Raw genomic sequence first — 13,410 nt, forward strand, 5'->3', positions numbered from 1 at the left:
GACCATAGCCTACATCAAACTTCCAACTACACTCTTGTTAGATATTCTGCTCGTGTCTTCCATCTCTGATGGAGATGTAGGACAATTTGAAACAAATATCTTTGTTCCAATTGTAAAAGGGACACATAATGGTCTACAATCTTGTATGTTGAACCTCTGTAAAATTGAATTCACATACTTACTCTGATCTAGCCATAGCTTTTTGTTCACTCTATCTCTTCTAATTTCCATCCCAAGAATGTGTTTCGCTACACCAAGATCTATCATTTCAAATTTAGCAGCAAGTTGGGACTTTCATTCTAAAATCATACCTTTCCTTTTACCAATGAATAACATATCATCAACATATAATGCAATATACAAGAAATGATCACCATCAGATTTATAATAAATACAATGATCTAATTTAGAATGCTCAAATCTCAAAATAAACACATGTATCAAATTTTTGGTACCACATCTTAGTACTCTACCTGAGGCCATACAAAGATTTCTTCAATTTACAAACAAAATTACTTTTACCTTTTCCAACATAGTGCTCTAGCTGTGTTATAAATATCCTCCTCCAAATCAACATTAAGGAAAGCAGTTTTCACATCCATTTTCTCAACCTCTAAATCATAAGCAGCAACAATAAAAAGAAAAAATCTAATGGAAGTCATTTTTGCAACAAGAGAAAATATCTCACCATAATCAACACCCTCAACTTGAGAGTAGCCTTTCGCAACCAACCTTGCTTTATACTTCTCAATACCTCCATCTGAACAAATATTTTTATTGAACACCCATCTGCAACCAACAAGTTTACGTCCTTTAGGCAATGGTACAAAATCCCATGTATCATTCTTTTTCAAAGTTGTTATTTCTTCTTCCATAGCAATCTTCCAATATTCTGCATCATTCATACCTAATGCCTCTTCTATAGATCTAGGTTCGTCCACATTAGTATTCAAAGCAAATGTGCACATCCAATCATCAGGATAGAAGGAAATAGAATCACATCTTCTTGTTTAATCTATTATGGCTGCAATGTAACAAAAGGAGGCTTAGTTTCTCTAAAAATAACACTTCTATTATGTATTACCTTCTATGCAACACAGTCCCAAAGCTTGTACCCTTTCCCGCCATAACTGTATCCGATGAAGATAAATTTCAGAGCCTTGTTCTCCAGCTTTGTTTGCTTCTCTTTGGCAAATGTGCATATGCCTCGCAACCAAAAACTCTAAGATGTCTCAACGAAGGCTTATGACTCGACCATGCCTCCATACGTGTTTTGTCAACAAGAGCTAATGTAGGAGACCTATTAATCAAGTAGCAAGCAGTGGCAACTACTTCAACCCAAAACTTTTATTTTAGACCAACACCTCTCAACATACTCCTATCCTTCTCCATCAGTGTCTTGTTCATTCTTTCTGCAACTCCATTCTATTGTAAAGAATACGGAGTTGTCTTCTATCTAAGAATGCCAAAAACTTTACAGAATCTATCAAAATCATTAGAGAAAAATTTATCACCATTATCAATCCTCAAACATTTTATTTTCTTCCCAGTCTACAACTCGACCATTGCTTTAAATTCTTTTACTCAACTGAAAACTTCAGATTTATTTTTTAGAAAATATACCCATATCCTTCTATAATCGTCAATAAATGAAACATAATATGCACAATTTGCAATGGAAGGAATATCTATAGGACCAAACACATCAGAATGAATAAGATCCAACACACCACAAGATTTATGAGAACTCAAGTAAAATTGAATGCGTTTTTGTTTTCCATTAATGCAATGCTCGCAATAATCAAAATCAAGATTACAATCATTCTGACCATCAACAAGGTTTTTCTTTTTCAAAGTCCTTAGACCCTTTTCTCCAATGTGGCCAAGTCTTTAGTGGGATAACATAGTCTTATCTGCAAGTAACTTTGGTTCAGAAGAAAAAGCACCCTTAGGTATTGTTGTCTGTTGTCATTTTATGACATGCTTCGTCCATCAGTGAGAACCGATTAGAGATACGTTCTATGGACGAGTTTTGTCTCAGTCGATCAAGCGCCAAGTCAAGGAATCAAGAAAATGTTTTAAGTGTTCTATTGTCATGAGGTGAACTTCGGGCTTTCTCCCTTCATCCTTGCATTTTGCCTTTTGCACCTTGGAGTCCATCAATCCTTTCTCCATCCCTTTTCCTTCTTAAGAATTCTAGATTTCGAGATTCGAGGAACTAGTCTACACGTTCCCTCTTTTGGGAAGAGGTACCCTGTCTCCCCAAACCCCAAAACCTGGCCCTCCCTTGCTTGCCAAATTTCAGGATTTGGGTAACCATTCTACCCCTTCCCTTTTTGGGAAGAGGTATCAAGTCTCCCCGAACCCCAAAACCTAGCCTTCCCTTCCTTTCCGGATTCCGGGATTCGGGGAACTAGTCTACCCCTTCCCTTTTATGGGCAGAGGTATCTTGTCTCCCCAAACCTCGAAACTCAGCCTTCCCTTCCTTGTTGGATTTCGGGATTTGGGGAACCAGTCTACCCCTTCCCTTTTTGGGAAGAGGTATCCTGTCTCCCTAAACCCCGAAACCCAGTCTTCCCTTCCTTGTCATATTTCAAGATTCAAGGAACCAATCTACCCCTTCCCTTTTTGCGAAGAGGTATCCTATCTCCCTGAACCCCAAAACCTGAACTTCTCTTCCTCTCCGGATTTCAAGATTTAGGGACCCAGTCTACCCCTTCCCTTTTTGGGAAGAGGTATTTTGTCTCCAAAAACCTCAAAACCCAAACTTCCTTTCTGGTGCAGGAGCACCTAGTTGAGTCAAAACTCCATTTTTGGGTTTTTCATGCTTATATGTTTGTAAAGTCTTGTGTTAGGTTGTTTTTGTTGTTTTAGGTTGTTTTGAGTCATTTGTAGTGGTTTTGATGTCATTTTGGGCTCGAGAGATCAAATCTTGCATTTCAGGCCTTGAGTTGACAATTTTTGGCAAAAATGTGGAAAAGTGCCAAAAAGGTCTCCTAATGGTTTCAAGAGCATTGAAACATGTTTTTTTTAGTGTTTTTAAGCATGTCTAAATGGTTTAGGCAAGTTGCTAAGGCTAGGATGTCAAAAATGCCTTTGTGAGCAAGAAAAGTTGTCATTTTGCTCAAGAAAGTTGTCAAAAAGGTCATTTTCTTGAAAAATGTAATTTAAAAAGTTGCTTGTTCGTACATGGGCGTGGAAACCAACTTGAGAAACTATATAAGGCCTCTCCTTGCCTTGGGAAAGGTTGGTGATTGTATTTGCAAGAATAACTCAATAGAAAACAAGTGTTTTTTTTTGCTTTTATGACTGTTTTTTGTTCCTTTTTAAGGGCAGTCCGTACTGTAGCTGTACAATCCGTACTGTACCTTCTTGGAAGTTCAATGTGGATGTATTAAGGCCTCCCATGTGATTGTTTCGTTGTTTTTCCATTTGTAAGGTGTTTTTACAAAAATATTTTGAAACTAGCTACCTGCTGCCTTGCCAAGGGTTTGGGGTTGTAAAATGTGTCAACTTGGTTGATCCAGGTCTGGGATCCCTCCAATGGATTCTACCAAGTTGATCCTTGAGTATATAATGTACATTACTTACTTTTTGGGCCAGAAGAATGGTTTGAAGATGCATTTGAGTAAGAACTAGGCAAGTTGGAGCAACTAGGCTAGTTCATGATTAAAGCTCAAGATTGTCATCCAAAAGTAATTTGGAATGGACAAATCAATGGGGCAGAGGTCTGGAAGTAAGGTTAAGAGTGTTGAGCATCACCTTAGCTTGTTGGATTAACTTTATTGTATCAAACATTCCTATTTTGTAAGCAAACAGTGTGCTCACTGTTTTGAGAAAAATGATTTGTAAATGCTCAATGGAATGCTTGAAGAGCATGAGCCAAGCCTTGCAGTTCTAAAGGTAATGTAATAGGAAATTGGTAGTTGTTTTGCAGACCTCCTTGAGGTATCCTACCTATACATACTCTTCTTTATGCAGGTCTAAAGAAGGGGGCAGCAAATTGACTGTCCAAAGACAGTAAATGAAGACAGTGACAGTGACATTTTATGGTTTCCCTTCTTGTTTGCCAACTGTTTGACACATTGCTTGCAGGGAAAAGGCAAGGGAAGGTGTTTAATGATGTGGCAAAGGTTCCAAACCTTGGTGGAGGCTTGAAGAGGGGAGTTGAAGTGTCTTTCAAACATAACATGCTCCAAACCCTACAAAACCCCCAAATTGAGCCATGAAAGGTGGACAGTCTTAAAACTACACCAACAGTGGGCTAAACCTCAAAAATCTTTGAGCAAACACTCCCTAAACACCATCCCCAACTTGCTTTGTGGTTAAAAAGACCATCGTTGAGCAGAACAAACAAAAAAAGTGTCAATTAGGCCTCACGGGCTAGTAGCCCTTTTTAGCCCTGTTTTGCAAAAATCATCACAACTTTGGATTCAACCGTTGGATCTTTCTATAACTAGCATGTCTATAATCTGACTGAAGCGATTGTTCTGGTGATTAATATTTTGAGAGTAATTAATGACTGTTAATGACTGTAATTTCATGACTGCATAACACACAACAAAATGACAGTTTTTGAAGAATGCTTGAACCCGATGGGAAAATGGAACTTGGAGACTTTTGAAACATAAAGGAAACATTTCAAACAGTCCACAAGTGTACTTGGAACCCACAGACAGCGTGCAACCTCATTTGGGGGTAGTTGAGCCCTTTTAAGGAATTTGAGCAAATTGAGAGTTATAGGTCTAAAACAAGTTTATGAGCATTCATGGTGAGTAACTCCTTGTTGCCCCTGCATTTCCATGTGGAAGACCCCTAGTACACATTGAAACTGAAGGTTGAAGGCCCCAAGAGCCAAGCATGAGCAAGTGTGGATGGAAGGGTAAGCAATTTGAGTAATTTTGGAGCATGGGAGAAGCCATCACCATAAAGGGAGTTTGCTAGGCAAGTAAACCATGGAATCCTTGTCATTACAACAGTAAGGTAGTTTGAGAAGACATACACATCAGACCCTCCAAGTCTTAGGCTAATTCATTGATCCTTTTTGAGCAATTTAGCCTTGTGAGCACTTTCCTATCAAGCTCCCTATCATAGTGGTATCAAAGCCAACAAAAGATTCAGGGGAAAGACACATTAGACAAACATGGTGACCAATGCAGAATTGGCTAAGAAGGTAGAGGACCAAGAAGAGGAAAATAGGGTACTCAGAGAAAGACTAGACCAACTAGCAATGAAACTAGCTGAAGTAGCAGTCAAAACTGAAGAAGTCCAGGATAAAGTTGGAGACCAAGGTAAAATGATGGCAATAGAGGATGAAGTCCCCATGCCCGACCCTATCATTGAGCAAGAATCATTCTTGAAAGCCTTGAGAGCTATGAGTGGTAAGACATTAGAAGGAGTGGCTCTTTTCAGTGGGAAGATGGATCCAGATGCTCTAATAGAGTGGATCGAAGGGTTAGAAAACCATTTTGAGTGTGATGGAGTGACTGAAGCACAAAAGGTCAAGGTGGCAAAATCAAGGCTGAGAGGGGCAGCCTTAACATGGTGGAAGTTCATCCAAGAGGAAAGGGTGAAAGTAGGCAAGCAACCACTAGCCACCTGGAAGGCAATGGTAGCCAAAATCAAAGAGACCTACCTTCCTGAAGACTATGAGATACAACTCCACAAGAAAAGACAAAACTTGACATAGAAAGACCTAGATGTCAGTAGCTACACTGAAGAGTTTCAGAAACTGTGCATGAGATCCAGAGTAGTGGAGGATGAGAGTATCAAAGTGGCAAGGTATTTGAATGGGTTAAGATGGAACATCCAGGAAGAGATGAGCTTGTTGTGCCCACAAACAGTCCACGAGTGCTATCAATTGGCACTTAAAGTGGAAGAGAAAGGTAGAAGAGAGCAAGAACAAAACAATAGAGGCCGAGGTAGGGGAAGAGATGGCAGAGGCCATAGAGGCAGTTTTGGGGGAAGAAGCATAGATCAATGATCCCAGGGAGAATCTAAACTTCTAGAGCAAAGTGGGGATTCTCAAAGCAAACCCAACTATAGGGGTAGGGGATCAAGCAACCTGAGTAGAGGTAGATCTAATGGACCAGGAAGAGGGTCCTACTTCTCAACCATGAAATGCTACAACTGCCAAAAGTTAGGCCACCCTGCCTATAGATGCCCAGAGAAGCCTAGTTCATCCTATGGAGGTGAAAAGAGGGTAAATTATGTTCAGGAAGATGGAGGTAATCCCAAAACTTCAGCATTAAACCACCTAGCTTCAAAAGATGGTGAGAGTTTAATGATTAAAAGAGTGTTGATGAAGAAGCCACAGAGTACATAGGCCTCACAGAGAAGAGCATTGTTCAGGATTAAGTGTAAAATCATGGGAAAGGTGTGTAAGGTGATCATAGATTCAGGATCCACTGATAACATCATATCAGAAGAAGCAATCAGTAAGTTGAAACTACCTAGAATACAACACAAAGAACCATACAAAGTAACATGGCTAAACAAGGGGCAACATGTGTTGGTAAATGAGCAAGCTTGGGTAGATTTCCACATAGGCGGATATACTGATAGGATCTTATGTGACATCCTTCCAATGGATGCTTGCCACCTGCTATTGGATAGACCATGGCAATTTGACCGAAAAGCACAGCATGATGGGGAAAGAAACTCCTATTCCTTTCAAAAAGATGGAGTAAAATATCAGATTCAATCCCTCAATGAAGAAGGAGAGAGCAGCAACAAAGTGCCTAACATCTTGTTAGTCAATGAGAAAGAGTTCATAAAAACACTAGAAGAGGGTGAGGGAGTAGGCTTTGCACTCATAGTGAAGCCTAAGGAGGAAAAGGTAGAAAAGAAAGTGGAGATACCATGTGAAGTGCAGCAAATCCTTGATAACTTCAAACAAATAATCAGTGATGGTACACCTGCAGCTTTACCACCTCCTAGAGCCATTAGCCATCAAATTGACTTTATTCCTGGAGCCTCTTTGCCTAATAAGGCAGCCTACAAAATGACCCCTGAGCAAAACAAAGAGGTAGCAAGACAAATACAAGAACTCTTAGACCAAGGGCTGATTAGGAAAAGCATTAGTCCTTGTGCAGTACCTACAGTGTTGGCACCTAAGAAGGGTGGTACATGGAGACTTTGTACAGATTCCAGGGCCATCAACAAGATCACCATCAGATACAGATTTCCCATACCCGGGATAGAGGATTTGATGGATTGTTTGGGGGGTCCACAGTACTTCAGCAAGATTGATTTGAAGAGTGGTTACCATCAGATAAGAATCAAAGAGGGGGACGAGTGGAAGACAGCTTTCAAAACAAATGAGGGTCTCTATGAGTGGCTAGTCATGCCTTTTGCACTCTCTAATGCTCCCAGTACATTCATGAGACTCATGAATGAAGTTTTACATGATTTCATTGGAAAATTTGTTGTAGTGTATTTAGATGACATTCTTATTTTCAACAAGACTAAGGAAGAGCACTTACAGCATTTAGCTATTGTTTTGAAATAGTTATCTGATGAACAGCTAACCATAAATCTAGAAAAATGTGATTTCATGCAGCAAGAATTAGTCTATCTTGGCTTTGTTGTATCGAGAGGCAATCTGAAAATGGATCACTCAAAGGTTGCAGCAATAACCAGTTGGCCAACTCCTAAGACAGCCAATGATGTCAGAAGCTTCCATGGTTTGGCTCAGTTTTACAAGAAATTCATCAGGGGATTCAGTGAAATTTGTGCTCCAATGTTGGACACCATCAAAGGGGGTGTCAAGGTAAAGTTTCAATGGACAAGTGCAGCAAATAAGGGGTTTGAATTACTGAAAACTAAAGTAGCTACTTAGCCAATGCTTATTTTACCTAGTTTTGATAAGCTTTTTACTATTGAATGTGATGCTAGTAATATTGCAGTAGGAGCTGTTTTGAGTCAAGAAAATAGACCAGTAGCATTTTTTAGTGAAAAGTTAAATGATGCAAAGAAAAAGTACTCATCCTATGATTTAGAACTTTATGCATTGGTACAGGCACTTAGGAAATGGAGACACTATCTTCTTCCTAAAGAGTTTGTTGTTTACACGGATAATCAGGCACTCAGTTTCTTGAACTCACAGGATAAACTGATTCATAGGCATGTTAAATGGGTAGAATATTTACAAGCTTGCACTTTTACTCTTAAGCATAAGAAGGGTCAGTTGAATAAAGTAGCAGATGCTTTGAGTAGAAGATTGTTAACTATTCATGAGATTCAAGTTCAGAGTATTGGTATTGATAGTTTCAGGGACATGTATCCTACTGATAATGATTTTGTAGAAACTTATAAAGTTTGTAAAGATTTTGAGAATAATTTCCATGGTGCCTATGCTGATTTCACATTGCAAGATGGTTTGTTATTCAGGGGTGGACAGTTGTGTGTTCCACAGGGTTCTATGAGAGAGAACCTCATTCAAGAGAAGCACAATGGGTGCTTAAGTGGACATTTCGGTCTCAATAAGACCTTAGAGCTGGTTCAAAGGTTCTATTATTGGCCTAAGATGCAGAGAGACATCAGGAGGTATGTTGAACAATGCTTGGTATGCCAGAAAGCAAAAGGTAACTCCTCTAATGCTGGTTTATATCAGCCTCTTCCCATTCCACATAGGCCTTGGGATTGCATTAGCATGGATTTTGTAGTAGGATTACCTAGAACTCAAGCAGGATTTGATAGCATCTTTGTGGTAGTTGATAGATTCAGTAAGATGGCTCACTTCATTCCTTGCAAAACAACTCATGATGCAAGTCATATTGCTTATTTATTTTTCAAGGAAGTTGTTAGGATTCATAGTTTGCCTACTAGCATTGTATCTGATAGAGATGTTAAGTTTCTTGGTCATTTCTGGAAAACATTGTGGAAGAGATTGGGTACTAATCTCTCTTTTGCTTCAGCTTATCATCCACAAACGGATGGCCAAACAGAAGTTGTGAACAGGTCTCTTGGAAACATGCTTAGGTGTTTGACAAAGGAGTGTGGGCAAAGTTGGGATCAGCTCATTCCTCAAGCAAAATATGCCTACAATGACAGTGTTAACAGATCTACAGGTAAAAGTCCATTTGAAGTTGTTTATGGTATGCATCCAAGGGGTATAATGGAGTTGAGGGATATCACTAACCTGCAGCATACAAGTGGGACAGCAAATGATATGGCTCACTCCATGAAGGAGGTTCATGAGCAAGTGAGACAAGCTCTCCAAGACACCTCTCAAAAAGTCAAGGCAAGAGTGGATGCTACAAAGCGAGATGTTCAATTTGCCATAGGTGATTATGTGATGGTACATTTGAATAAGGCAAGGCTACAAAAGGGAGTTCCAAGCAAGCTTCAAATGAGGAGGATAGGCCCTTGCAAGATCTTGGCTAAGTATGGGTCTAATGCATATAAAGTTGATTTGCCTACTAATGTTTCTATGTCCCCCATTTTTAATGTTACAGATCTGATTGCTTTCAAGGGGCAGCCACCTGAGGAGGTTCAAAGAGTTTTAGATGTTTCTCAATCCCTTTCTGATCTATCTCTCCATTCTCTTTCTTTTCCCCATGTTGAACAGGTTCTAGACTCCAGAGTTCTAAAAAAGACAAGGAATCACACCTACATGGAGCATCTCATCAAGTGGAAGGATCAGCCTATCTCCGAAGCCACTTGGATACCTGAAGCTGACTTTCAGAAAATTGGCATTTCTTCTTCTTTGATGCCTCAAGAAGTCACATGACTTCTTTGTTTTTGGGGGAGTATGGTGCAGGAGCACCTAGTTGAGTAAAAACTCCATTTTTGGGTTTTTCATGCTTATATGTTTGTACAGTCTTGTGTTAGGTTGTTTTTGTTGTTTTAGGTTGTTTTGAGTCATTTGTAGTGGTTTTGATGTCATTTTGGGCTTGAGAGATCAAATCTTGCATTTCAAGCCTTGAATTGACAATTTTTGGCAAAAATGTGGAAAAGTGCCAAAAAGGTCTCCTAATGGTTTCAAGAGCATTGAAACATGTTTTTTTTAGTGTTTTTAAGCATGTCTAAATGGTTTAGGCAAGTTGCTAAGGCTAGGATGTCAAAAATGCCTTTGAGAGCAAGAAAAGTTGTCATTTTGCTCAAGAAAGTTGTCAAAAAAACCATTTTCTTGAAAAATGTAATTTAAAAAGTTGCTTGTCCATACATGGGCGTGGAAACCAACTTGAGAAACTATGTAAGGCCTCTCCTTGCCTTGGGAAAGGTTGGTGATTGTATTTGCAAGAATAACTCAATAGAAAACAAGTGTTTTTTTTGCTTTTATGACTGTTTTTTGTTCCTTTTGAAGGGCAGTCCGTACTGTAGCTGTACAATCCGTACTGTACCTTCTTGGAAGTTCAATGTGGATGTATTAAGGCCTCCCATGTGATTGTTTCGTTGTTTTTCCATTTGTAAGGTGTTTTTACAAAAATATTTTGAAACTAGCTACCTGCTGCCCTGCCAAGGGTTTGGGGTTGTAAAATGTGTCAACTTGGTTGATCCAGGTCTGGGATCCCTCCAATGGATTCTACCAAGTTGATCCTTGAGTATATAATGTACATTACTTTCTTTTTGGGCCAAAAGAATGGTTTGAAAATGCATTTGAGTAAGAACTAGGCAAGTTGGAGCAACTAGGCTAGTTCATGATTAAAGCTCAAGATTGTCATCCAAAAGTAATTTGGAATGGACAAATCAATGGGGCAAAGGTCTGGAAGTAAGGTTAAGAGTGTTGAGCATCACCTTGGCTTGTTGGATTAACTTTATTGTATCAAACATTCCTATTTTGTAAGCAAACAGTGTGCTCACTGTTTTGAGAAAAATGATTTGTAAATGCTCAATGGAATGCTTGAAGAGCATGAGCCAAGCCTTGCAGTTCTAAAGGTAATGTAATAGGAAATTGGCAGTTGTTTTGCAGACCTCCTTGAGGTATCCTACCTATACATACTCTTCTTTATGCAGGTCTAAAGAAGGGGGCAGCAAATTGACTGTCCAAAGACAGTAAATGAAGACAGTGACAGTGACATTTTATGGTTTCCCTTCTTGTTTGCCAACTGTTTGACACATTGCTTGCAGGGAAAAGGCAGGGGAAGGTGTTTAATGATGTGGCAGAGGTTCCAAACCTTGGTGGAGGCTTGAAGAGGGGAGTTGGAGTGTCTTTCAAACATAACATGCTCCAAACCCTACAAAACCCCCAAATTAAGCCATGAAAGGTGGACAGTCTTAAAACTACACCAACAGTGGGCTAAACCTCAAAAATCTTTGAGCAAACACTCCCTAAACACCATCCCCAACTTGCTTTGTGGTTAAAAAGACCATCGTTGAGCAGAACAAACAAAAAAAGTGCCAATTAGGCCTCATGGGCTAGTAGCCCTTTTTAGCCCTGTTTTGCCAAAATCATCACAACTTTGGATTCAACCGTTGGATCTTTCTATAACTTGGAGGAAAGTTCTATAACTAGCATGTCTATAATCTGACCGAAGCGATTGTTCTGGTGATTAATATTTTGAGAGTAATTAATAACTGTTCATGACTATAATTTCATGACTGCATAACACACAACAAAATGACAGTTTTTGAAGAATGCTTGAACCCGATGGGAAAATGGAACTTGGAGGCTTTTGAAACATAATGGAAACATTTCAAACAGTCCACAAGTGTACTTGGAACCTGTTGACGTGTATTTTGTACACTATCAAACACAAAATAAAATACCTAAAGGTACCTTATCCTCTCTTGAGTAAAGCCTCCGAATGCTGAAGATGTCGCGAAAAGGATCAATCGGGATGACTTCAAGGTTCTTGTATGTAGGGTCTCTACGTGTGGATAAGCTCTCTGTGGTATGATATGATTTGCTGGAATCACAAGGGGACTTACATTTGATGATTGAACGTCTGATCTACTTTGAATATTGCTGGAACACAGGCTCTTACTAGCTTTGATTTGAAAAAAAGAAAAAAGATGAGGTCAAGGAAAGGATCTAATCCTAATACTAAGAATGTAAGAGCAATGAATGATCTTTGATGGAATTCTAACTAAGTCTTGTTTTGACATCGCAGAACCATCTCCACAAGGTTAGTGTGATCTTCGAAGGAAAGCTTTATGATGTTCAAATCATCACTGCAGGCATAGACACCATCAGGTTGATGCATATCAATGAAGAAGCAACAATTGAAGTTAAGCTTAAGCTGAATGATACCAGTTGACTATGCAAGGCAAGTTTGCAATCAACAAATTGCTAGTAGTATGGATATACGAATTCCACCATCAATCAAGCACATTTCTTCCACTCATCTAATAACATGAAATCAAATATGAGAAGTATAAAGACCACGCAAATTGTCGAATCGACCCATAAATTTCACCATTTCTTCAATGAAGTTACAAGTCTCTTACAACAACATCTTGGCAACAATCTTTGCCTTCTCTCTCTACTCTACTTTAATTGCTATTCTAATCACCTTCTAACTACTCTCTATCTGTCTTCTAACTATTTCCAACTCCTATTCTATTCTATTGCCTTTACAAATGAAATGTCAGGGCTTATATAGTGCCCATAATACAATTCGATGGCTGAGATCAATTCGAGATCAATGGCCAAGATTTTACAATGAAAACCCTAATTAGGGTTTGTTACAACCATTACATAACATTTAATGCTTGACCAATGATAAAATTGTATTGCTTGGACACATGTCCTCTCTGGAAAATTCCACAAATGAATAGCCGGGGTAGGTACATCGAAGTATGTGTCACCTTCCATGAGTTATGTACATTGAATCTGGACGTGCTGAGGTGGACCACACTGACTGGAGAAGTGATGACTAGGATGCCACCTTGTCTGACACTTGTAACTTGGTAAATATTCAACTTGATGTTGTTGAGAAGCTAGCTTTAATTAATTCATCTGGAACTATCTGCTTCTTCAACGAACCCTTGTTCTAACTTCTTGTGTCCTTGATGTGCAGGATGATTGATGCACCTCGCCTTGGAATACTGGATTGGAGAAGTCACCCTTGATGACGTTAGTCCAAAGAAGGTCGTCCTTGTCGATGCTAGACTAGATCGAAGAAGGTCGTCCTTGTCCTTACTTGATCGTCCTTGATCTGGCTTGATTTTCCTTGAGGAGAGTCTTCCGACTTGTAGATCTTTCGAGCTTGGAGTCGCCATCTTGATACCTACACAACATTTCAAAATTAGTAATATATCTTGAAATCTAAAAATTAAACTTTAAAAGGAAGATTCAAGATTTTAATTAGGAAACTTCATGATAAACCTTGAGTTATCATTTCCTAATTTAGGATTTTCAAAGCAAAATTTAAATCTTCAAAAATGGTGCCAAGGTGATTACGCCATACCTCCACTTGGGAATTAATTCTAAAAAATGATGCAAAAATAGGAGAATTCGCTAGG

At 39.1% G+C, this 13,410-nt stretch overlaps 1 protein-coding gene across 8 annotated transcripts in view; it reads right to left on the reverse strand.

Moving 5' to 3' along the window:
* LOC131078837 (histone-lysine N-methyltransferase SUVR5) overlaps positions 1–13,410 on the reverse strand; it is an 81,553-nt gene that overhangs the window by 51,533 nt on the left and 16,610 nt on the right. The window contains exon 1 of one of the 8 annotated variants that reach the window (XM_058016629.1): positions 689–777. The exons of the other annotated variants lie outside the window; for them this stretch is intronic. Coding sequence (XP_057872612.1) covers positions 689–760 — 72 coding nt within the window. The 5' untranslated portion in view covers positions 761–777. Of the gene's footprint in view, positions 1–688; positions 778–13,410 lie in introns of those variants that run through there. 8 annotated transcript variants of the gene reach the window in all.

The sequence above is a fragment of the Cryptomeria japonica genome, chromosome 2 (genome assembly GCF_030272615.1).
Source record: "Cryptomeria japonica chromosome 2, Sugi_1.0, whole genome shotgun sequence".
Lineage (NCBI taxonomy): Eukaryota > Viridiplantae > Streptophyta > Pinopsida > Cupressales > Cupressaceae > Cryptomeria > Cryptomeria japonica.